Source organism: Panthera onca, chromosome F1, assembly GCF_046562875.1.
Source record: "Panthera onca isolate mPanOnc1 chromosome F1, mPanOnc1 haplotype 2, whole genome shotgun sequence".
In the NCBI taxonomy this organism is placed as follows: domain Eukaryota; kingdom Metazoa; phylum Chordata; class Mammalia; order Carnivora; family Felidae; genus Panthera; species Panthera onca.
In genome coordinates, this window is record NC_138355.1 from 24284458 (window position 1) to 24310590 (window position 26133).

General features: G+C 37.1%; 1 protein-coding gene across 4 annotated transcripts in view; it reads right to left on the minus strand.

Annotated features, from left to right (window-relative positions):
- PLA2G4A (phospholipase A2 group IVA) overlaps positions 1-26133 on the minus strand; it is a 164511-nt gene that overhangs the window by 16952 nt on the left and 121426 nt on the right. For all 4 annotated transcript variants that reach the window (XM_060643668.3, XM_060643670.3, XM_060643669.3 and 1 more), the window contains 2 exons: positions 18994-19236; positions 10849-11033 (listed from right to left, as the gene is read on the minus strand). In XM_060643668.3, the coding sequence (XP_060499651.1) occupies positions 10849-11033; positions 18994-19236 (428 nt within the window). The remainder of the gene's footprint in view (positions 1-10848; positions 11034-18993; positions 19237-26133) is intronic.

Genomic DNA, 26133 nt, shown 5'->3' on the forward strand with positions numbered 1-26133 from the left:
CCCACCAGAATGAGAAGACACCTACACATAGTCACAGCAGATGATTTGTAGCTGCTGACACGTAATGTGACCAAGGAACACATGTTTTTTTGTTAGCCACTGAGATTTTAGATTTGTTTCTGCATCAAGGCTGACTAAAGGGTGGGTAAGCGCACAGACATACACACACACACACACACGCACACAGAGTGTTGAACTAGAAAACATAAATCAATATGAACAGATGCCATAAATAGGGCTTATTTATATTTAAAAATATTTTTCAATGTTTATTTTTGAGAGAGAGAGAGAGAGAGAGACAGAGCATGAGCAGGGGAGGGGCAGAGAGAAAGGAAGACACAGAATCCGAAGCAGGCTCCAGGCTCTGAGCTGTCAGCACAGAGCCCGACACAAGGCTTGAACTCACAAACCGTGAGATCATGACCTGAGCCAAAGTTGGACGCTCAACCGACTGAGCCACCCAGGGTCCCTGAGCCTATTTATATTTATATACAGTTTCAGGGGGAGTGGAAAAAATAAGAAGCAGACTCTCAGTGGTAAAAGCACAGACTCTAGGGCCCGATTGCCTGAGTTAAAGCACAAGCTCTGAGCCTATGGGCATGTTTCTTAGTGTCTCCATACTCAATATCCTCAAATGTAAAATAAGGAAGGTAATAATAATAATACATATCTCCTGATTGCCATTCGAATAAAATAATCTCTGTACAGCATTTAGAACAGTGTCTGACACTTATGATTTGCTATACAAATGTTTGATAAATAAATGCCAATAAAGAGAGGAAAGAGGTGGAAGGGGAAAAGTGAGGAAAGAAAAGAGGAAAAAGAAAGAGAGACAGGTACAGTATTAGAGAAATTCTCATAGAGGTGAGGTATTAGGGAAATGATCACTGCAATCTTAAGTTATTTTAACTACTCTGTGCCATCAATCACATCAATTGATTCGATGATAGTCATCAGTTGCAAATCAAAGCTCCATGCTAGGAGGTGGGAACATCACAGTGAATGAAACTCTTGTTGTTATGGGATTTATAGCCTGGTGGGTAAGAGATAGTGACCAAGTAATTCCTTGGGTTTAAAACTGTCGTAAACGCTACAGAGTCTTCACCATGAGATTTGCAGTATATGTGGACTATTTCTTCAGAGCATACACTAATTCATTCAACCATTATTATCAGACACCCGTCTTGTTCTAGGCATAAGTCAAAGGCTGTCTTTGAATCCTTGAAGATTATAAATCAATGGGAAAGAGGAATAACCGATATTATAGTGCAATATGACAGAGGCAGCGAATGTGATGGATGGCCTCATGTGTGGGCTGTGCAGCCTGAAAGGCCAACCTCAAACAGAGACACCTTGATTTGCTACCTGGGTGGTCGGAGTCAAACTGCTGAGCCACCACAAGTCAACAGGGACGAAATGATTTTATGGGTTGAAGTATGTAGTGATATTCCCCTAATGGGAAGCATAAGAACCAACCAACCAACCAACCAACCAACCAACCAACCAGACAGGGACCAGGTTGTTCACTATCCCTGAAATAGTAGACTCTCAAACCCATTTCACCTCTATTCCTTCTGTTTCTTATTTCTCAGCAACTTATTTTCTACCACTGTGTGTAAAGTTTAATACTATTATTTTCCTCAGGATTGCTGTGATGATGAAATGAGGTAATGTATTAAAAAAACCTCAGTAATTTATATTTAACAGTGTAACTTATAGTTTAAATATTTATATTTGTATTTATATATATATTTTTAATTGTAATTTTATTTTTAAAAATATTTATTAGTTTTTGAGAGAAAGAGAGAGAGAAAGAGAGAGGAGGAGAGCGAACAAGAGTGGGGGAGGGGCAGAGAGAGAGGGAGACAGAATCTAAAGCAGGCTCCAGGCTCTGAGCTGTCAGCACAGAGCCCAATGTGGGGCTTGAGCTCACAAACCATGAGATCATGACCTGAGTTGAACTCAGACATTTAACCCACTAAGCCACCCAGGCACTCTGATATTTGTGTTTATATTTAAAATAGTACCTTAAATTTACATAAAAGTATACATTGAACCTTTCAGTACTCTTGATGCTTCTGGAATGTTGGGAATTTTAAGTTGATTAACTCTCAATGCCATTTACATTTTATTTACAAGAAATAAAAATCGGGGGGAACAAAGGATATAATGTATATTAAAGCAGTTATTTCATAAACTACTAGGCAAAATAGGATTATATTTTACTGAAATATATATACAGATATACATATAAATTCTGGTTTGAAATTTGATGAAACTTTTATCGCTAGCCCCTTTTTGCTCCCTGTTCCATTGAATTATTCAGTTTAGTTCTTGTCTGGCACTTTCACAATTATTCATTCAAGATTATTCAACACCAAAATAAAACCAAAAGTTCATACTGTGGATCATTTGCGTGAGAACGAGGCAAAAAAAGAGCTTTCTAGTGTTTACAAACATGACTCAGGATGACTAACTATGTGTGGATAGTTTCCTCTTCACAAGAGGAAAAGGAACTGTGTGAGGTAAAAGACCAAGCTATTTTTAGTTAGATATTTTATGCTGGAATCAGGAAGCGATTGAAACTTTCCCTTTCCTGATATGATCCTGCTGTGGAAAACGTTAAAATCCGATGACTGTAGAGATGGTGATTACAGGATGGAAAAACTACCTCCTCCCCGATGTCTCGTTTCTCTGTCAAGACTGAGAAACAATGACACAGTCTATGAGTAGAGCAGACGAGTTAGAAAAGAGTATTTTAGAAGAATGCCATGAGCAAGAACATTGCTGCTTTGCAAATTATGGCACTCTGCCTGAACTGTTTTCTGCCACAAGTATCCATTTTGGTTGTTGGACACCTCACACTTCTGATTTCCATAGACTAATTCACGGCAAATTTACATACTACTAAAATGATTTTCTGTGGAGATAAAAATTTGTGAGTACCCTTCAAAGCAACACTTTGTAAGAAGTACTCATTTTTGAGTACAAAAACATTGTGAAGGATAAGAAAAACAGCCTAAATAAAATAGAAATATATACAAACTATAGTGTGAATGGCATATATGTGACATTTTATTTATTTTTATATATGGATAAATATATATTTATATGTATTTTTAAATGTATAAATATATATTTGTATCTACTAAATTAGCTTTTCTCTAGAGGAAACGAGCATTTTCTCTGCCCAAACCTAGGATATGTACTTTCTATGATGTTTCTCAATATTTACAATCCATTTTTAGATTGGGAAGAGGTATGGAGTATAAATATGAACATAAATTGAATCTTAAAAAAAATGAACGAAGCAAGTAACATAAGATACAATAGATAGGGGTGCCTGGGTGGCTCAGTCGGTTAAGTGGCCAACTTTAGCTCAGGTCATGATCTTGCTGTTCCCGAGTTTGAACCCAGCCTACTTTGGATTCTGTCTCCCTCTCTCTCTGACCCTTCCCCGCCCTCAAAAATTAATAAACATTAAAACAATAAAAAAAAGATACAATGGATAGAATCTACAGTTTAGAATTCACTATTTTCTGGTTATGACCATCATCGCTTCCAATAAAAAGCATGCTGGTATTAGGATCCAAGAGCTTTATAATGCAATGGGTGTGAAAGTAATTTTGTATATTTAATAACGTAGAGTATTTACATAGCACTTTACAGTTCTCTTTAGTTCTTCACCAAGACGTTACTATAACTTCACAAAAATACGTAGAGAAATTAATGTTGGGCATATCTGCTCATCAATAGGCATCTGATCCTTAATGACAAATACAGGTGTAGTGGGTTGGATGGTGGCCCTCCAAAACAGAAGTCCATGCGCTCTAACCTCCCACCCTGCCCCAGAACCTGTGAATGTAACCTTATTTGGAAGAGGGGTTTTTGCAAATGTAATTAAGCTGAGGGTCTCAAGATGAGATCATCGTGGGTTATCTGGCTGGGGCATAAATCCAATGACAAATGTCTTCATAAGAGACAAAGATCCTTATAAGAAGACACACACACATATAGGAGAGCCCATATGAAGACAGAGCTGAGATTGGAGTTATGCAGCAACAAGGCAAGGAAAGCCTGGAGCTGGCAGAAGCTGGAAAAAGCAAGGATGAATTCTAGCCATAGAGCCTTTGGAGGAAATGTGGCCCTGAGATACCTACATCGGTGATAATTTGTGATGGCAGCCCTAGGAAACTAATATTTGAGGTAAATCTGTAAATGCTATGTTTAATAATGGGTAGTTCCCTTTATTGGCCACAGTAGATCGATGCCCAGCAAGCTAACACTTGGACTGGCTTGGCCATGATGGTGTGACCCAAAACAAAGTCATGAATAAATCATATGCAGAGGTTTTCACACAAGGATCATGCCACAATGTTAACAAATAAATCAGGTTAGTGTGGAAAAATACAATTCTCTGTTTTTTTGTCAGTTTGATGGAATTTTGACCTCGAGTGAAATATAACAAGATAAAGCTAATTTAGATAAATTACTTTTATCATTGGTGAAAACTTGTTCATTTCAGACTTTCCTTTCTTCTCTCCTCTTTTTCTCCTTCCCTCCTTGCCTCCTTTCCTTTCTCTGTTCTTCTTTCCTTTTATTTTTAGGAAAATGAACCCACTGCTCTGGGTTCTGCTCATTACGCATTTAAAAGGGCACTGAAAAACTGAGTTAGACTTATGTCCAATATATGGTAACATGATATAAAATAACATTATTTACGGCATAATAACTATTCTATTATTCTTCATAAAATTTAGTAAGGTTAAAAAAAATTTCTAGTAAACTCTGAATTCTCCTATATTCTTTGCTTGCTCCTTAAAAGAGCCAAAGCTTTCTTAAAAATGTTTTTCCTAAAATCAGTCTGTTCATTTCGCAGACTTGAATGTGAAAACACCCCTGGCTTATTTTCATGACCAACATTAAAGACAAACGCTATTAGAATTCTCCTTGAATGGACCCTAATGGTGAAATAAATTTGTATGGTATATATCTAAGTTATTATAGAGTTAACAAAAAGACTCTTGACAAAATGAAACATAGAACTGATTTTTTCAAATCAGTAAGAATATTATTTAGAATCATGAGGTTCTTTATATCCAACCTACTATTAGGGTGTGTGCCTACAAATCTAAAACAAAAAAAAAACAACAAAAGAAAACATAAAAACCTTCCAGTATTATTGACATTGACAGCATCAGTTTTCAAGGCCAGTTACAACATAGATACGATAAAAACTGTGATCGCCTCCATCAAAAGCCATGATATCTATCATTCATATCTCCCTGACAAAATCTGAGTTTTAACTATACTTATGAAATGCTTCTATCAATAATTGTGAAATAAGGTTTATGGTTTTATTTTTTGGCCCAGCATCTTTGTTCTGTTCTTTTATTACAAATGGCATTTATATTTCAACTCAAAAAAAGAAAATTTCTGGAGGAAAACATTATAAACAATAGTGTGTAACTTCCTTTATAGTAAGTCTTTGAAAATATAAATCCTTATTTCCAGAGTAATGGGTTTTATGCTATACTAAACCAATAATAAAAGGAAATACATACATATTGGGGAGAGAGGTGAGATGAAAGGAATTGACAAAATTTCTACAGCACATCTATGAGAATGCATAGCTGGAAATGTCTACAGAATTTGTAAATCTATATAGATGGAGGGATTGTAGGCTCTAAGATAGTAAATACATAATAAAGCTACAGTTATTAAAATACAGTGTGGTACTGAGAGAAGAATTACCAGATTGTCAGATGAACCAATGGAATACAATAGATACATACAAAACAGATCTAGGCATTCTGTAGTACATGATAAAGGAAGCATTGCAAATAATATCTTTGAGGGATTGTGTTATTATGCACCTCATATATTGAAAAATATTAATGAGTTAGAATATTTTAAGAGAATATTATACAAAGAAAAATACCGGGGTGGCTGGGTGGCTCAGTCAGTTAAGTGCTGACTTCAGCTCAGGTCATGATCTTGCAGTTCGTGAGTTCAAGCCCTGCATCAGGCTCTCTGCTGACAGCTCAGAGCCTGGAGCCTGTTTCAGATCCTGTGTCGCCCTCTCTCTCTGTCCCCCCTGCCCACCCCAGCCCCAGCTCATACTCTGTCTCTGTCTCTCAAAAATAGAAAAAACATTTTAAAAAATTTGAAAAAAAGAAAAATATCAGTCTATATGTAACTGATTTTGTTAATATGAATTTCAAGAATAAAACCAGTGAGAGAAGTGACTACATAAATATTTAAAATGTTAAAATCATCAGAAATAAAAATTCCAACACAAATACTCATTAGATCATATTTGCAAAAATAAGACAAATTTTAATATCTTTAAGATATAAAATAGTAATGAACAGCAGCAATACTAATAATCCAATTAAAAGTAGTTTAAAGACACGAATATAAATAACCATAACAAACTATTTACACTCACAAGCAAAGGGAAAAGTTGGAGGAAAATGTGCTTCTTTTTCTTTCTGTCATATTGTAAATTTTTTTAACTTTGTTTTCAATATTTTTTCAGCCGGAAGAGCCATGTAAAATAAGGACTCACATATACAATCTTATATAGTAATGTCAATTGGTGCAGCCTTTTGGGAAAGCAAACCAAAAATATTTATTAAAAGTCCTAAACTAATACCTATCTAAGAAGCCAACCTAAGCAATTAATAAAAAGTATGGTTAAAGATTCATGTGCAAGGATGATCACAGAGAAAGTGACAAAAGAGCAATAATCTGAAAGTTGAAAATAGAGCCTTGTTAAAAATTGTTGCATATTCACATACATATAGAGATACCATGCTGTGTTTATAATTTTTAAAAATTTTTAAACTTTTATTTATTTTTGAGAGAGAGAGAGAGAGAGAGAGAGAGAGAGAGACAGAGTCAGAGTGCAAGCAGGGGAGGAACAGAGAGAGAGGGAGACACAGAATCTGAAGCAGGCTCCAGGCTCTGAGCCATCAGCACAGAGCCCAATGTGGGGCTTGAACTCATGAGCCATGAGATCATGACCTGAGCTGATGTAGGACGCTTAACTGACGGAGCCACCCACGTGCCCGGCATGCTGTGTTTATTATTATGTTAAAAAAAATTTAATGGGGGAGTGCCTGGGTGGCTCAGTCAGTTAAGTGTCCAATTCCTGATTTTGGCTCAGGTCATGATCTCATGGTCATGAGACTGAGCCCCATGTTGGGCTCTGTGCTAAGTGTAGAGCTTGCTTGGGATTCTGTCTCTCCTTCTCTCTCTGCCTCTCTCTCTCTCTCTCTCAAAATAAATAAATAAACATTAAAAATTATTTAATGGCATGGGAAAATGCTCACATTATAATTTTAGGTAGAAAGAAGCAAAATGCAAGACTATATTATCCTGGTGTTCACACACACACACACACACACACACACACACACACACACGAAGAAAATTGCAAAATATCAGCAGCTGTTGTCTGTGTACAAGAAGCACTTAATATATATTCCAAATATCCAAATTTTTAAATAATAAGTATACATTCTTCTTAATTAGAAACAATGAGTCAAGTACATTTAAAAACTACAACAAAGTACAAGTTCTTTTTAGAGGTACAAAGTGATAACCAAAGAAGGTGCAAACCTTCTTCCCCATATTAACTCATGAGGTGGCAGGGCTGTGATTCATATATAAAATTATGGTTTTGACATTTTCCAGCCCCCCTGGTGAAATGAATAATACAGTTTCTTCCATGTCCAGAACTAGTTTCCAAGCTATCCTCTTACAGTCATCCATTGAAATTCACTCCCCCATAGCTGCTCGTAGGTCATCAGATCTTCCTCTTGGCTTTCTCAGTCACCTGCCCTGTACAGTACTTCATTATCCTAGGCTTGGATTACATTAAATCCCTCTTAATTTTAATCTTTTGCTCTTCTTTCTTCAATCCGTCCTACTTTCCACTGTCAGATTAATCATCCTAAAATTCCAATTTCATGAGGCTGTTTGCTGGCTGCAAAGCCTTCACTGATTCTCTATTTCCTATCATCCAATTTTAGAGTCTCCCCTAAAGCCTTCCTAATGGGAGCTTAATGTCTATCATTTCGAATCAGATCACTCCACTTCCTCAGATGTGCTCACTGCCATCTCTGTGCCATTTTCATCCTGGTCTATTTATTTCCCTGCTCATCTACCCCAGGACATACCAATCTATTCTTACATGGATCTCCCATAACACCCATGCTCATATAAATCAAAATAACTCTTTAACAGTAAGTTTCTTAATTTCCTTCCAAATGACTCTTGCATGTAAAGCCTTTCCCCCAAGAAAGCTAAAATGTTATGTAAATCAAGAACCATGGTTTATCATTAATTGCTGCACACAGCACACAGCACAGAAAAATGTACATCTACAATGTATACGGAGGAGGCAGCTAGTGAAGGAGAAAGAGCGTTAGATTGTCATTCTGGAGCCTTGGAAGCTGGTCCAGCTTAACGGCTTCTTCTTCTTTTTTTTTAAAGGCATTTTAAAAAAAAGTTTTGTTTATTTATTTTGAGAGAGACAGAGAGCATGAGTGGGCGAGGGGCAAGGAGAGAGGGGGAGAGAGAGAATCCCAAGCAGGCTCCGCACCGTTAGTTCAGAGCCCAGTGTCAGGCTTGATCTCACAAACCATGAAATCATGACCTGAGTAGAAATCAAGAGTTGGATGCTTAACTGATGGAGCCACCCAGGAGCCCCCAGCTTGACCACTTCTTAACTAGCACTTTCCTAGCCATGTCCTGAGCTATGTTCTGTTTACTCATTGTCTATTTTATTTTATTTTATTTTATTTTATTTTATTTTATTTTATTTTATTTTATTTATTTTGAGAGAGAAAGAGAAATATAGAGAGGCCACAAGTGAAGGAGGGGCAGAGAAAGAGAGGGAGAGAGAGAATCCCAAGCAGGCTCCATGCTGTCAGTGCAGAGCTCCATGCGGGCTCAATCTTATGAACTGTGAGATCATGACCTGAGCCGAAATCAAGAATTGGATGATTAACCACCAGGCACCTTCAGCTTGACCACTTCTTAACTAGCACTTTCCTACCCAGGTCCTGGACTATGTTCTGTTTACCCATTGTCTTATTTAATGTGAGGATATGATGAAATTGCTTATCTCACCAATACTTGTTTCCTTGTCAGAATACCACTAACTGCCTCTAAAAAAATTAAATGTGAAAGCATTTTTAAAATAGGAGGTTTTATATATATTAAGGAGCTATTATGACAGCCACTATTAGTCTGGAGAGCAGTTTAGTCATAGTATAACAGAAAGGAAAGCAGATACCAGAGGACTCAGGTTATCACTGACTTCCTGGTTGGGAGATCATGGACTATTTCACTTACTTTCTATGAATTTCCATTTCTTAATCTATGAAATGGGGATAATAACTCCATATCTGTTATAACATTTCCTTCATTCACCAACGAAAAAATGACCTACTTACACTTTGGCTGGCACTTATAATACAATTAGAACCAAATGATTAAAACAAAACATACGTTCAAAATAGTGTTCTAGTTCCCAAGGAGTTCACAGACAGTGGAAGAGATATATATGTAAACAAATACAGACAATACACCATGAAAATTGCCATGTTAGAAGAATATACTAAGTCCTTTGTACTGAAACTAGATCTGTGGAGGTCAAGAAAGATAACATTTGAGATGCATCTAAAGAAAGTTTGAGGTGTTCCAGGTGGAGGGAATAATATTCATGATCTCGCTTGGGTAATATCACAGTGTTGCTGAGCAATCTATGTTGCCTGTTCTGAACTTTTTCTCATTTCTTCAGAGGCAGACTTTTATTCTCCACATGACCCTGGTTCCACCACCTCTACCCTTTCACTCTCAAAAGATAACATTGACTTCTAATTCCTACAAGAGTGAGAAGTCATCAGATAAGTACTCTCCTATCTTCCCCTCTCCATGCCTAACAGTGAAAAATCCTACCCTCTTGCCCCAATATGGACATTTCTATACTACTTTCCAACTGTATTCTTTTAAAATCTGCTTTGTACTCCTCACCCCTGTAAGTTTCCAGGACTGTGACTCTGACTTTATCATATATGTCATCTCTCCACTCTCCAATAACATCTTCATTAATGACTCCCAGGCATCAGCATTTAAATACACTCAAATCTCTTCTATTAACAACCCACCTGTTCACATACACACATAGTTTTCCTGTTGCCCACATCCTCTTGCGGATATAGTACATCTCCTTCTTCCCTGGGCAGTCTATAGAGTTGTCTCCATTTTCCTATCTTGCACTCCTCCTTCAAATCAATGCAGTATGATTTCTCCCCTCACAACCTTATTGAAATTGCCTTTGTCCAGTTCACTGAAGATTTCCTTGTTGTTAAAGATCTTCAACTGGTTTTCATACCACTGTACAATTCCTTAATTTTCATTATTTTTCCCTGATAGTTGTTGTTAAATTTTCAAGATACTATTTTATGTCCTCTTCTTGAGAGTATATATTCTCCTGGCATGGTTTTAATTATCTTTTACTTGCTAACATCCAACTTTCAGCCTCATTTCCTTGAACGTCAGATACATTGCATCATTCTTGTTCTGTTGAAGACTGTGAACTTTAATGTGGGTCATGTGAAATCATTTACAAATTTCTTTTAAAAATTTTTAAATTTTACAAATTTCTTTAAGAATGGAAGTGATTAAATCACATCTGTGTTTTTAAAATATTACTCATCATAATGTAGAAAGTAGGCTAAAGGGATAAGAAATTGGAGTGAAGAGGACTCAAATATCTACAAGGCATGCAAATGAACATGTTAGATAATGGAATGTTGTATAAATTCTCCTTACCTTGAATGGAGGACTAGAGTCACTTGGTCGTGCAGAAAAGTCAAAGGAGATAATGAGATCGACTCCTCTCTGAGGTCTCAGGATCAAGGGGTATGGCAGGTTAAATGTGAGGCCACTGTCCACTACATGAATCTTTTTACTTTTGACATCCAGAGGCTCATATATTTGCTCAAATTCATCAGGATCTTTAAAAAGGGAAGAAAGAAAAGAATAAATTAAATGGCCATTTCACATTATTTAGAACATAAAAAAATGCATTTTAAAAATAGTATTTATTTTGAGAGAGGGGAAAAGAGAGCGTGCATGGGGGTGGGGTAGAGAGAGAGGGAGTGAGAGGATCCCAAGCAGACTCTGATCTGTCAGTGCAGAGCCCAATCTGGGGCTCGAGCTCACGAACCATGAGATCATGACCTGAGCCGAAACCAAGAGTTGATGCTCAACCGACTAAGCCCCCCCAGGTGCCCCCAAAATATTTTTAAGGTAAGTTTGTGAATAAAGTTTTATATGGTTAGGTCCTCAGGCTTTGGAGACAAACAGAGCTGGGCAGGAGTCCAGCTTTAGCAGCTGCCAATTAATTATTGTCTTTAACTCCTAGTTTCCGTATCTGTACCATCAGGTAAAAGAATCAAATAAAGGTGCTGTGAAGATGAAGTGAGACAATGCATGGAAAGTACTTAGCTCAGGCCCTGGCATTAATTCTAAGCTATGTACCCCTTTAACAGCTTTACCTCACATTACCTAGGTCTTTACTGGCTTAAAAACATTTCCTCATACATTATCTGGTTTTAAGTCATAACAGACATGTGAGGTAGACGACATCTATAAATGAAGGATGAAATACATCCATCTCTACAGTACAGAACGGGGGGGGGGGGGGTGGTAGAGTGAATGGATCCCGCACTGCATCTCCCTGATGGGCGTCCAAGGAAATAATCCAGCCAATACATTCAGCAAACGTGTACTGTCTGCTAATATTTGGGCTGTATTTCAGGTGCTGAACAAGATGCAAACTCTGTTCTAACAGAGCACGTGACTGATAAATAGTTCGGGTAGTGATAAATGCAATGTAGAAAATGATAGAGGGTAATATAATAGGGAGTAACTTCAGGTGGATAAATGAGAGAGACCTCTTTGAGAAGAAGACCAGAACTGACCAGCTGACGATTTGGAGGGATATTTTTTTTCTAGGGAGAGGAAAGAGCCAGAGCAGTGTCCCTAAGGCAGAATCTGACTTGGTATGTTTGCAGAACAGCAAGAAGCCTGGTGTGGCTACAGTATCAGAGGGGAGTGAAATGAGGTGACAGAGGATCTGAAAGGTAGCAGGGTCTAGAAATCATTTGTTTTATGAATAAAATGGTAACATGCTACTCTTCACATTTATGTGTGGTGCTCCACATTCACTTCCCAGGAAAAAGGAATGTGATCAGAACCGAAGTGATCTGAGCTGAATGAAATAACCTGTAAATGTTTAGTTCTGTTCCCTTGCCTTCACACGTGGACTGTTAAGAAGAACAGAGTGATTATGCTCAAGAAAGAACAGAGTGATTATGATCTCTGAGGAAGCATTGAAATTCCACTTGGCAAGCCTTTTCACAGAGGCAACAATCAAAACTAGAGGGTCAGACCAACCTGTGTTTCTAGAATCACCTGAAAATGTAGTTAATACCTATTATTCAGGAAAATGTTCAGCACATGATGGGAACCCACTGAATGTTAGTTTCCTCCATATATTTCTAAGTAAGAATGATACTGACTATATAGTGAATTATATTGTTATGTTTTGTAAGAGCAAGAGATCCAAAAGTTAGGCAAATCTTTAACTTCTTACTGTCCCATTAAATCCACAATCCTCATCATCATTAAAAGCTGAAAAGCACCGATGAGACAATTAGCCTTGATGTTTATTCCGTGTGAATCGAAAACAGTTCTAAATTAGACTTTGGTTTAGTTACTTAAGAAAATATTATTATCCTTCTAAGTTTCTACAGTTAACACAGAGTCATGTGTTTTCTTCTCTCATATTTATTAAAATTTCTCATCCTTAAAATACTGAATAACAAGTGAATGCTACAAACATATATTAGTGTGTTTATGAACGAAGCAGAACAGAGTTTACAGCAAGGTGATTTGTACCGCCCAGAACTGTTGAATGAGAGGGTGTGAATGAATGACCTTAAACAAACAAACAAACAAAAAACCAAATATGCTTAAAAAAAAAGGCTATGGGGGGAGTGGTTTAGACAAGAATAAGGTTATATAACTAAATGAAAATGTGGGCCAAGTTAAAAAAAAGAAAAAGTCTTGCTATGTCTAAGGTGAATAAATAGGCCAGCAAGGAGAGACAAAAGAAATTATTCTTTAAATAATTATCTTTAGGTTAATTCTCCTTTCTTATCAAGTATGTATGGATTGTAGTGACAAGGTATTTTTCTACCAGCCAAGATTCTAAATTTCTATCCATCACAGAAACTGGAACCTAAGAATTATAACACTGAAAAATACATATATTATCAAATGTGATTTTAATATTTATTCCTCTGAAATTCTTATTGTTTAAAAATTACACATGTGAATGTTTTATGTGAATGTTTGTGAGTCTTTTCTTATATTAGTTTTTAAATATTTTAATAAGAGCTGAAATTCATTATTTGGGTACTTTTATTTCTCCTAAAAACAGCTTCATTTATTTTGAGGGTCTATAATGTATTAGAAATTTCATATATGATATTTATCATCCCCATAATACTCTTACCAAAAAAAGGTGTTATCGGTGTCATTTTAAAGATAAGGAAACTGGGGGCGCCTGGGTGGCTCAGTCGGTTGAGCGTCCGACTTCAGCCCGGGTCACGATCTCGCGGTCCGTGAGTTCGAGCCCCGCGTCGGGCTCTGGGCTGATGGCTCAGAGCCTGGAGCCTGCTTCCGATTCTGTGTCTCCCTCTCTCTCTGCCCCTCCCCCATTCATGCTCTCTCTGTCTCAAAAATAAATAAACGTTAAAAAAAACAATTAAAAAAAAAAAAAAAAAAAAAGATAAGGAAACTAAAACCCAAGGGGTCCAGTTTCACACAGTGACAGTCTGGATTCTAAGACAGGCCCACAGGGTCTAAGCCTTCTGCATAGGGTCATGTTGTTACTTCAGTGAGTGGCATGGCCATAAAATTGAAAGGGTTTAAAATGGATGACTTAAGGGGTGCCTGCGTGGCTCAGTGGGTTGAGCATCTGCCTCTTGATTTTGGTTCAGGTCATGATCCCAGGGTCATGGGATGGAGCCCCACGTTGGGCTCTGCACTGAGTGTGGAGCTTGCTTGAGATTCCCCCCACCCCCCGCCTCTCTCTCTCACTCTCTCTCTCTCTCTCCCTCTCCCCTGCTCGCACTTTCTCTCTCTAAAATAAAAAACATATACAATTAAAAAAAAGTAAATACAATGGGTAACTTAAAAAGCAATAATTACAATATAGAGAGGCTACCTACACATGCATCTGTCAATCATTAAAACCACATTAATATGTGTATTTCATCACAGGTAAACACAAAAGTTTTAAAAACATATTAGTGGCAGTATTTTTTTTACACTGCAGTGATTTTCCCCTAATACGATAAAGTAAAATGATATCACAAATATCTTTCTTTGGCTTCATAAATAGTGCTTTTTAAAATCTTAGCTAAAAGATTACAAAAACAGACCATTTCTCTCATATTCCGTTTGGTTTGCTCCCTCTCATCATAAAACTGGTAGTGTCCCTCTTCCTCTTTTATATCCAAGATAACACCTGAGAGACAAATCATTATGTGCGCCAATTCCCAGCTGTGGCACATAACTAAACACCGTATTTCCACCCTTCCAAATAAACTGACAGGAAGTAGTGTTTCCTACTTGTGTTGCAAACAACATAGTTTTGCAAGATATTAACAGATGTTCTTTACACAAAATAAGAGTTCCATGATCAAATGGGCTTGAGAAATAGGATTTCAACAGCTTAAAGTAATAGCCAGTTATTGTGTTTGCCTAGGGCTAATAGCTCTTTTTAATGAAGATGCTATTTAATCCTCACAGTAAGTCTCTAAGATAGATATCACTATTACTTCTATTTTATAAGTAAGCTATTATTTCTATTTTATAAGGAATAAACTGTGAGGACTGCTGCAACCTCACTGCCCTACGGTTCCGTCAGGATCAGGGCTGTCGGTTTTTAGTTTGGTTCCACTTTTCTACCATTGTTAACTGAGACTTATGCTAAGTAAGGGCCCAAGACTGTCCAGCTAATAAATGGCGCACCCAGGATTCAAATGGAAGCCAGTCTGCTTTTCAAGTCCTATACTTGAGGCACATTAAGTAAGCCAGTCTGCTTAAATTCATTAGAGTATCCCACTGCATTGTGAAAAGGGGGATGGAGCTGTTAGTTTTCCCAAATTTATTTGAATTTGAACCCGATTTATTGTATGATATCCACTAGAATGTCATAGAGAGTTTGATGAATACCACTACGGAGGAATATCCTCCCATAGTTTAAAGCCCACATGGTTTCTAAACCTGTAAGTGAGTTAATCAGGTTTTTTGATAGGTATGGAAACATGCTGGGTTCTATAATTACGTACCACCTCCTTAAAGCAGTTCAGCTGTATCTGCAGATACTGTATCTCCAGGTATCTGCAATGGTAATTTTATAAACACATCACACAGATTCAATTTATGATGTACCAAAATGTTTGGCTGTTTGTGTATTGAACTCTGGCCTGAATTAACTCATGCCTCGATTTTTTATTCCAGATGGTATGTGTCACAGTGAATAACATAAACACAAAAGTAAACAGGAAAGAAGTTATGTAATTAATGGGCAGCTTCTCCAAAATTAGGTTCTAAAGGTATACAATGATTCTGAAGTAAACAAATGAGAGGAATCCACCTTCTCTTATTTTCAGAAGATTGTCTGCAAGGTGAGGTAATAGGCACAAAAACTGCACTATTTTTTTTTTTCTCATTTTAGGTTAAGAGATTGTTTTAATTTTAAGATACTCAAATTTTAATCTGTAAAAACAAAATCATCATAGATAAACCAAAATGTAAGGTTTTCCTAAAATCTGTGGGGTTTTTTTTGCATAGGGGTGTGGTACAAAAATAAAAGAAACAAATTTGGTGAATGTTTTAATTAAGATATGGTATTTTAAAGTGTATAATAAATAGAACTTTTAATGAAGACTTTATGAACCAAGCTGGTTATAGTTGGTTCATTATGAAGACTTTATGAACCAAGATGATTATAGTCGATGATTATAGTTTATGATACATCTTTTAACTTTAAGCTCCACAGACATAGTTAGTCTAAAGCTTGGAAATAATCAGGAGATAAACAGGGTCTACCTTAGTAAGGAGCTGTCTGGAAAAGCACTAATCGATTTAGCAAATCCAGTCTAAACTGCAGTCATTTTTTAGCAACGTTAATCTGTGAATTATAGATTTGAACGAGCTCATCACTGACCCGACTGGCTTCTTGACTAAAATCAATAGGCCGTATACATTTTCTCAACTGGATAAATATAAAGTCAGTGAAACAGAGTTTTTATGAGATACAACACAAAGAAAAAAATTTAAAGTTCCTTCCAAAGATCATTAATTTAAAACAATTTTCGGGTAAAACATTCCAAAACAGGCCAACAAAAGAATGGTTAGTCAGTGTAATACCATATTTTGAGACGATTTATTTTTCTGCTTCCGCATTTTACTTTATGAGAACCAACCATGAGACTTCCCTCAAAGAGCACCCAATAAAGAAAGGAGTCAGATAAGGTGATGTACAACTCTGTTCTCCAAGCACTATGGAGAGAAGTGAGGACTGTGTCCCACAGTTCCACCAGAATCAGGGTTGCTGGGTTTTAGTTTTACTCTACTTTTCTATTATTCTTAACTAGAGTATATAAATCCCTCCTATGAATCAAAACTTTAAGGAAAGGTCCAAAATGATTTTAATTTTTATGAGGGTGAGAATTACATTTGTCTTGTTGAGCACTGGGTCTCTAGAACCAAACACATTGCAAGTGCTCTGCAAATACTGTGTAAATGCATGAACAAAGGAAAGAAAGAAGATGAAAATGAAGAACAATTTGAAAGAAGGTGAAAAATAACAAAAGCCGCGCATTTCCTAAGGTTACCAAATTTATCTACTAAAAATACAAGATGCCGTTAAATTTGAATTTCAAACAAACAACAAATAATTTTTTAGGACAAGTATGTCCCAAATGTTGTAGGGGCCATATTTACATATGTGTGTGTGTGTGTATTATATATGTAATATATACAATATATATATATTATATGTGTAATATATAATTTGAATTTCAAATTTAACTAGGCCTGCTGTATTTGATCTAGCAACCCTAATGCCTCTGAACCTACATAAAATATTGCAAAACTACCAGGAAGTTGTTAAAATGCAGTGTGAAGAATTCATGCTGTGCAAACCACAGAGCTATGCTGGGTAAATGCAATCAAAGTAATAACATAAAACAGATGTAATATAGTACACAGAAAGGAAACTTCCATTTTACATCAGCAAAACAATGACTAACAGAGACATGGAGTGTAGCAGAAAGGAAGAGCTTTTGAGCAATGCTGAGGTCTGTGACCCCATTCTAGCTCAGCTGATAAATTTTGGAAAATGGGAACGATTTTCTTTGATCTCCCTTTTCTATAGTGGAATATAACTAAAGATTCTTCCTGATTCTAAATGATCTTTGAGAATGGGGATTATAACAGCAGTAAGTATAATCATGTGCCACAAGACAAGTAATGTCACTGATAAATGGTCAAGTGTTTGTTTTTTTTTTTTAATTTTGGATGAATTTTCAAATGGGATATTGATTTTATCACAAATAGACTTTTATCATTGCTAATATATGAAAGGGTTTGGATTGCAGGTATATAATCATACCATACTTCACATCCTAGACTTGGATGCCATAAACATAATGCAAAGTATAGTGAGTTTCTACTCCTCTTGTTTAAACAAGGGCAACTTCTGCTTTTGCAATTTCCCTTAAGCTCAAGCAACAAATGGAAACAGCCCTATGAGAAACACCACCAAACCTAAAGTCATGCCCTAATTTTCACAAATATTTTATAGGCATGATGCTTAACCAAAGAGTAGAAGAAAGGTTTTTGGAAAAATTCCGCTTAAGTTTCTAAAGCTTCCTCTTGATGCCCTTAGGCAGAAATGAGTGGGAAATGACATTTGGGCAGTTAACAGAAAAAATGATGGTGTGATGTAGTAGAAAGATTTAAGATGACAGAATCATTATAAGAAAGATTATTATGAATTGATTAGTCACCAAGGCAAATTTAACTTTTAATTTGAAACATGAAATGAACTGAAGAATAGAGGGAATTATTCTTTGGAATTTGGCCCAGTGAGTGGGTTCTGACCAGCTGGCCTTAAGAAAGCTAACTAACCTTTCTGAGAACTGGAGGGACACACTCAGTAGCCTGATGGTCACTGAGACTGGTGAACTCAACTCTATTTCACGCACTTGGGTTGCATGCATTACTGTGTGGCAGCAGATGGCCAACTAAGGACCCGATTTACCAGAATCCCTTCCAGCACTGGTTCTGCTGAGACCTGTCCTTTGCCAAGGAGAAAAACCCACATGAGATTCAAAGGAGGAAATGAGACAGAAGATACATTTCTGCCATTTCTACTGCCAAGCACAGTTGTGTGGGCGTTTATTGGGGGTGATTCTAAAGTGTTTTTGGAATCATTTCTAGAAGCTCAGTCTGGAGCTTGCTCTTCCAAGCCTTGGAGCAATTTTGTAAACACCTACTTCCCTACTTTAAACCCCTCTCAATTAAACAAGGGAGAGGGTTTCCTGTTTTCTGAGTGAATCTTGTCCACTACAGAGAGGATCTAAGATCCCTCCTCAATGTTTCAATGAAAATTTTCTATGCTGAAATAACTATGCCCTTTCCTGTCCAATGGATGTTCTTCTTCTAAAAAACAGTAATCTGAAGCCCTTCACACATTACATGGATGTAGCTGTAATTGAGTATATGTGAATAAATATTGAATATGATCAAAAGGCTTCTTCTCCCTAGAAAGGAATACAGATCTCCTGAATTAGGAGAAACAAACACATGGATTTTGTGTTGTGTGCTTACCTGCAACAGCTGTATCCAATTCATCTTCATCCAACGATTCCTGTGTGGTAAAGTCTTTCAGAGGAGATATTGGATAGGATGTATTGAGATTCAAGCCCAACATGAAGTTGTGTACCTTCCCAGCACGTCCTTCTCTGGTATTGAATAAAGTTGAATCACTCACCAAAGCCATTAACATACGATGGACCCAACTTGCTTGGTTATCATTTTGATATTCCCTTTTAGCATCGTCGTTTTCAGTGCCTAAGGAAAAATAAAAAAAAAAAAACCATTGTGTAGATTCCCAAATCCATTGAAAAAATCTTTGGGCAACTGAACGTTAAAATTAACAGCAAAGCTAGGGGCGCTTGGGTGGCGCAGTCGATTAAGCATCTGACTCTTGATCTCAGCTCAGGTCATGATCTCACAGTGTGTGAGTTCGAGCCCCACATTGGGGCTCTTTCCTTCTCTCTGCCCCGCCCCAGCTTGTGTGCTTTCTCTCTCTCAAAATAAATAAATGAACTTAAAAAATAAAAAAAAATTCAGAGCGAAGCTCTATGGCTTTTGATTTAACAAGCATTTATTTGTATAAATTAATGCAGTAAAATATTTCAGTTAATAATTTTTGTTCTTAAATTTTTCTTACTTTATCCTTTACCTATAGTCAGTCTAGAGGTTATGTTCTTAATGTGTTACTTGGTCTATGCTTAGGTTTTCAGGCAAACTGCTACTTTCCCCTTTCTGTCCTTCCCTAGTCCTTTTCTTCCTTTTCTCTTGGCTACACACACACACACACACACACACACACACACACACACACACACACAGAGGGAAATTCCACAGTAGATAGTCCTCTCCTCTTCATTACTTAAGTTGCGTTCTGTATCCTGTTTAGTAAACATCCAGAAATCATGCAAACCGAGAAGAGGCACCTGAAGGATTCAACACGCATATTTGCTGCTCAATAAACACTCTATAAATAGTCATTTCATCCTTGCTTGTAAAGTATGGAATTTAAAGCCATGTAATTTAAACATGTGCTTTAAAATGTCTTACAATTCAGCAACTTTCCAAAAGAGGCAGTCTTAAATGACATCTTCCTTCAAACCTACACACATATCACCGTTACTTGGGAAGCCATGTTTAGAACATTGGCTCCAGAATCAGATTGCCTGGATTTCAATCCTCTCTCCGCTGCTTAACTAGTTAACTCTTTTCAGCCTTCATTTCCTCATCAGTAAACCCCACAGGGCTGTTGTGAAGACTGAGATAGTGCATTTGTGTAAATCTCTTAGAAAAGTGCATGGCCCATATTAAATTCTTAACAAACATTAGTTAGTGGAAGAGATAGTTGTGGTGACAGCAGCAGCTGCATAATCATTATCATTGACATGATTCATTCACAATCCAAATCAAAGAAAACTGTGGTCGAGTATAACCCCACCTGCCTACATCCCTCTGTTCAGATTTCTGGGAACTCTCTTTATATGCAATATGTAAAACTGTATGTGTGTGTATTTGAGAAAAAAAGTCTATGTTCAAACTTCATAATTTCTAGTAAATGTTAATTAAACATACAGAAAACCATAATAAATACTGATTTTTATCCTCATAAAGATTTGCTTAACTAAGCTAAGTAAATGAATGGATATTTCTTTCAGGAACGAATTCAGATGACTACATACAAAAAACATACACATTTTCCTACTCTCACACTTCTCTAAAGCCAAATACGACAAAGAAAATCTTTCATGAGAACAAATTAGGCTTTAAAGTGAATGATTTAGTGGTGCCTGGGTGGTTCAGTCAGGCATCTGACTCATGATTCATGAATTTGAGCCTCACACTGGGCTCTGTGCTGACAGCATGGAGCCTGCTTGGGATTCTCTCTCCCCCCCTGACCCCTCTCTCTACCCCTCCCCTGCTCATGCATGCGCGCGCTCTCTCTCCCTCAAAATAAGTAAATAATCATTAAAACAAATAAAATGAATGATTTAGAGGTGCCCAGGGGCCCAGTCAGTTGAGTGTCCCACTCTTGATTTTGACTCCTGTCATGATACCAGAGTCATGGGATTGAGCCCCATACTGGACTCTGCACTGAGAGTGGAGCCTGCTTAAAATTCCATCTCTCTCTCCCCCTTTGCTCCTCTCCCCCACTCGCATGCACTCTCTCTCAAAAATAAATAAATAAATACATAAATAAATAAATAATAAAGTGAATGATTTATATCTTCAGTTACACAGGATATGAATAAGATAATCAGTAATTTGTAGCTTCTTCCTCCTCCTCCACCTCCCTCTCTTTTTCTCCTTCTTCCTCTTTCCTTCCTTCTCCTCCTCTTCCTTCTTTTGCACCATCATAATTACCATCATCATCATCATTATTATTGCTATTATTAAATAAACACTCTGCACTAGAAAATCTACTGTCCTTATGAGACATTTAGAAATGGCATCATTTGTGGGACAAACCCAGGCTTCAACATATAAATGATAATCTACTGCTTTTTTAGTTAGAACACTAAGCACATTTCTATTTGCATAGTCTTTTACAACTTAAAGTCCTTTGTATGCATTTGCAATTTGATAATTATAACAATTCTATGACAGCAAGTAAAATGATGCCAGTATAGATTTGAAGAAACCAAAGTTGAAAATCCCTGAAGACCTTGCTCAAAATCATAAGACGAAAAATGAAGAAGCCTCAAGACAATGAAAAGACAAGACACGGACTGGGGGAAAATATTTGCAGAAGACATCTAAGAAAGGACTGTTATCCAAAATGTACAAAGAACTCTTAAAATTCAAAATAAGAAAACAAACATCCCAATTTAAAAAATGGGTAACAGACACCTCACCAAAGAAGACACAGAAATGGCAAGTAAGCACATGAAAAGATGCTCCACATCATATGTCATCAGGGAAATACAAATTAAGCAACAATGAGATAACACTACACATCTATTAGAAATGTGCAAATTGTAAACACTGGCATTACTGAATGCTGGTGAGGATATGAAGCAACAGGAACACTTATACATGCTCATGGGAATGCAAATCACTACAGCCACTTGGGAGGTTTCTTTCTTTCTTTCTTTCTTTCTTTCTTTCTTTCTTTCTCTCTCTCTTTCTCTCTCTCTCTCTCTCTCTTTCTTTCTTTCTCTCTTTCTCTCTTTCTTTCTTTCTTTCTAAGTAGCCTTCACATCCAACACAGAGCCCAATGTGGGGCTCAAACTCACAACCCTGAGATCATGACTGGAGGTGAGATCAAGACTTGAGCCGAGATCACTGATTTTTGCACTGTTGGTGGGAATGCAAACTAGTGCAGCCACTCTGGAAAACAGTATGGAGATTCCTCAAAAAATTAAAAGTAGAACTACCCTATGACCCAGAAATTGCACTACTAGGTATTTATCCAAAGCATAAAATAATGCTGATTTGAAAGGGCACATGCATCCCAATGTTTATAGCAGCACTATCAACAATAGCCAAATAACAGAAAGAACCCAAATGTCCATCGACTGATGAATGGATAAAGAGGATGTGATATGTATATACATATACATACACACACAATGGAATGTTACTCGGTGATCAAAAAGAACAAAATCTTGCCATTTGCAACAACCTGGGTGGAACTAGAATATATTATGCTCAGTGAAATAAGCCAGTCAGAGAAAGACAAATATCATATGATTTCACTCATATGTGGACTTTAAGAAACAAAACAGATGGGGCACCTGAGTGGCTCAGTCGGTTAAGCATCCGACTTTGGCTCAGGTCATGATCTCACGGTCCATGAGTTCGAGCCCCATGTCGGGCTCTGTACTGATAGTTCAGAACCTGGAGCCTGTTTCAGATTCTGTGTCTCCCTCTTTCTCTCTCCTCTCCCGCTCATGCTCTCTCTCTTCTCAAAAATAAATAAACGTTAAAAAAATTAAAAAAAAAAAAGAAACAAAACAGATGAACATAGGGGAAGAGAAGGAAAAATAAGATAAAAACAGAGGGAGGCAAACCATAAGAGACTCTTTTTTTTGTCTTTTCAAAATTTTATTTAAATTCTAGTTAGTTAACATACAGTACAACACTGGTTTCAGAAATAGAATTCAGTGATTCATCATTTACATGCAACACCCACAATCCTAAATACCCATCATATCACCCGGCTAGTCCATCTCCCACCCAACTCCCTCCATCAACTCACAGTTTGTCCTCTATCATTAAGAGTTTCTCATGGTTTATTTCCCTCTCTCTTTCCAGCTGCTCTCATATGTTCATCTGTTTTGTTTCTTAAGTCCACATATGAGTGAAATTCTCTCTCATTGACTTATTTTGCTTAGCATAATACATTCTAGCTCCATCCACATCATTGCGAATGGCAAGATTTCATTCTTTTTGATCGCTGAGTGATATTCTATTGTGTGTGTGCATATATACACAATAGAATATTGTGTAGAATATATAAGAGACTCTTAAGTTCAGAGAACAAACTGAGGGTTGCTGGAGGGGAGGTGGATGGCAGGATGGGCTAAATTAGAGATGAGCATTAAGGAAGGAGGGCACTTGTTGAGATGAGCACTGGGTGTTATATGTAAGTCATGAATCACTGGGCTCTACTCCTGAAACCAATACTACATTGTGTGTTAACTAACTCGAATTTAATTTAAAAAAAAAATACAAAAAAAAAAACCCAAAAAACAAAAAAAGGACCTGAACTGAGATCAAGAGTCAGATGCCCAATCAACTGAGCCACCCAGGCACCCCTGAAAGTTTCTACAAAACTAAATTATATGCCCATCACATGATCTAGCAATCATGTTTCTTGGTTTTTACCCAAAGGAGTTGAAAACATATCTACACAAAATTTGAACATGAGCATTTGTAGCAGCTTTATTCATATTTGTCAAAAATTGGAAGAAAATAAGATGCCCTTCAATAGGTGAATGGATAAATAAACTGGTACATCCAGACAATGGAATGTTAGTGCTACAAACAAATCAAAACAAAACCAAAACAAACAAAAAAGAGCTCTCAAGCCATGAAAAGACATGGAGGAAATTAAAATGCATATTACTAAGTGAAAGAAGTCAATATGAAAAGGCTATACTCTGTATGATTCCAACAATATGACATTCTGGAAAAAGCAAAACTATGAAGATAGTAAAAATATGAGTGGTTGCCAGAGGTTGGGGTGGGGTGGGGGTAGAGGGATGAATAAACAACACAGAGGGATGCTTAAGGCAGTGAAAGTACTCTGCATCAAACTATAATGGTAGATACATGTCATTATACGTTTGTGAAAACCTACAGAATATACGATACCAAGAGTAAATCCTTAAGTTTGGACTTGGGGTGATAATGATGTGTCAATGTAGGTTCATGGATTATAACAAATGTACCACTCTGATATAGGATGTTGATAGTGGGGGAGGCTCTGTGTGTGTGTGGGTTCAGGAAGTATATGGGAACTCTCTGTTCTTTTCGCTCAATTTTGTTGTCAATCTAAAACTACTATAAAAACATTTTATTTAAAAGGAAGAAAATGAATATTAAGAGCTAATACTAGAAATCCCCAAATAATCCTCAACAGCCTTCACCAAACTAGGCTGGTACTAAAACCAAAGCAGCCATGTTCAAAGGGTCTTTGAACTTCTCAGCCCTAGGGTAACCAGAGGTGATCAAATGCACTGACCATCTATAGTAATTTACTTAATAATTAACAAGCCATTATTATGTCTATCTGATAGTCCTTATGTCAGTATCAGTTCTAGAAATGTTAGACATACGCTGTCTATTCCCTTTGTACTGGCTAGCTCCCTTCATTAAAAGGAAATTCAAAATAATAATAATAATAATAATAATAATAATAAAAAGACCTGAAGACCTGAACAACTAAAAAAATTAAAATTAAAACTATGAAGGAGAGGGAATTAGGACTGAGTTCTTTCCAGCGCAGGGTTCTTTCAGGGTTCCTGCCTAAGGACCTGGCTACTATATGTAATGAGGCAAATCACTGACTGCATGAAGCAGCCGGACAGTGGGCAAATTGGGACTGAAGTGCAAACCGAGCAGTGGTCAAACCTAGTGCCTGGTGGAAAGTTCTGTCTGCCCAGGGAAAGGTTATTTTTTTAAAAACGTTACAAGAAACTACATGCTAGCCAAGCTGTGGGCTTGTGTAGCTGCTGAATTTTGCAGAGAAGGTACCTTTCTCCTAGGTTATACAAACTCATCTGATGAGTAAGTCACAGCTCAGGCGTGAAAATGTTGATTTGCAGCAAGGATTAAACGGGCTCTTCCAACATCTACACCACGGCTGGAGGAATTCTTGAACTTTAGAGCAAGAAAGCACTTAATATCTCCTAAAATCTAGGTGATCATATTCAAACTGTTGTAGGATGTTTACCCAGTTGTTATAAAATGTAAAAATCACTCCATTTACCACATAACATTGGCATCAAATATCCCTGATCCTCACCTTGTCCCTGCCCCGACTTCATCATTGATGTCCTGATCCACACCAAGCTCAAAGCTGCCTTGTCGAAGTGTGAAAGAACTCATTTGCACTCAGAAATAACATATACAATAAAAAGTTCTTGATAATTCTCCCCCACTTTATCACCGATCTCTTCCTAAAAGATAGATTGCTGACAATGGGGTAAGGCTCAGGGAGTGTGAAGAAGTTTTCACATGATACTTTATCAATAATAAAAATTTTCAAGATAAAATTTTAACTTTTAAAGCCATGTAAGAATGTTCCCATAAGAGGGCGCCTGGGTGGTTCAGCTGGTTAAGTGTCCAACTCTTGATCTGGGCTCAGGTTGGGATCTCACGGTTTATGGGATTATGCCCCATGCTGGGCTCTGTGCTGACAGTGCCTGCTTGGGATTCTCTCTCCCTCTCTCCCTCTCTCTGCCTCTCTCCTGCTTGTGTGCACTCTCTCTCTCTCAAAATAAATAAATAAACTTAGAAAATGTTCCTATATCACAATTTTCATGCCAAGAAGCCTGGTGCTCTAATCAGACCTAGAATTTGTTACTTCTACCGTCTTAGTTTATTCTCCATTTGTCCCATGGATAACATTTTGAGCTATTAAAAAGAAAAGAATAAGGGATATTTCTGTTGTACATTTTATTACACATACAACATTGATTTTCTCTGTGA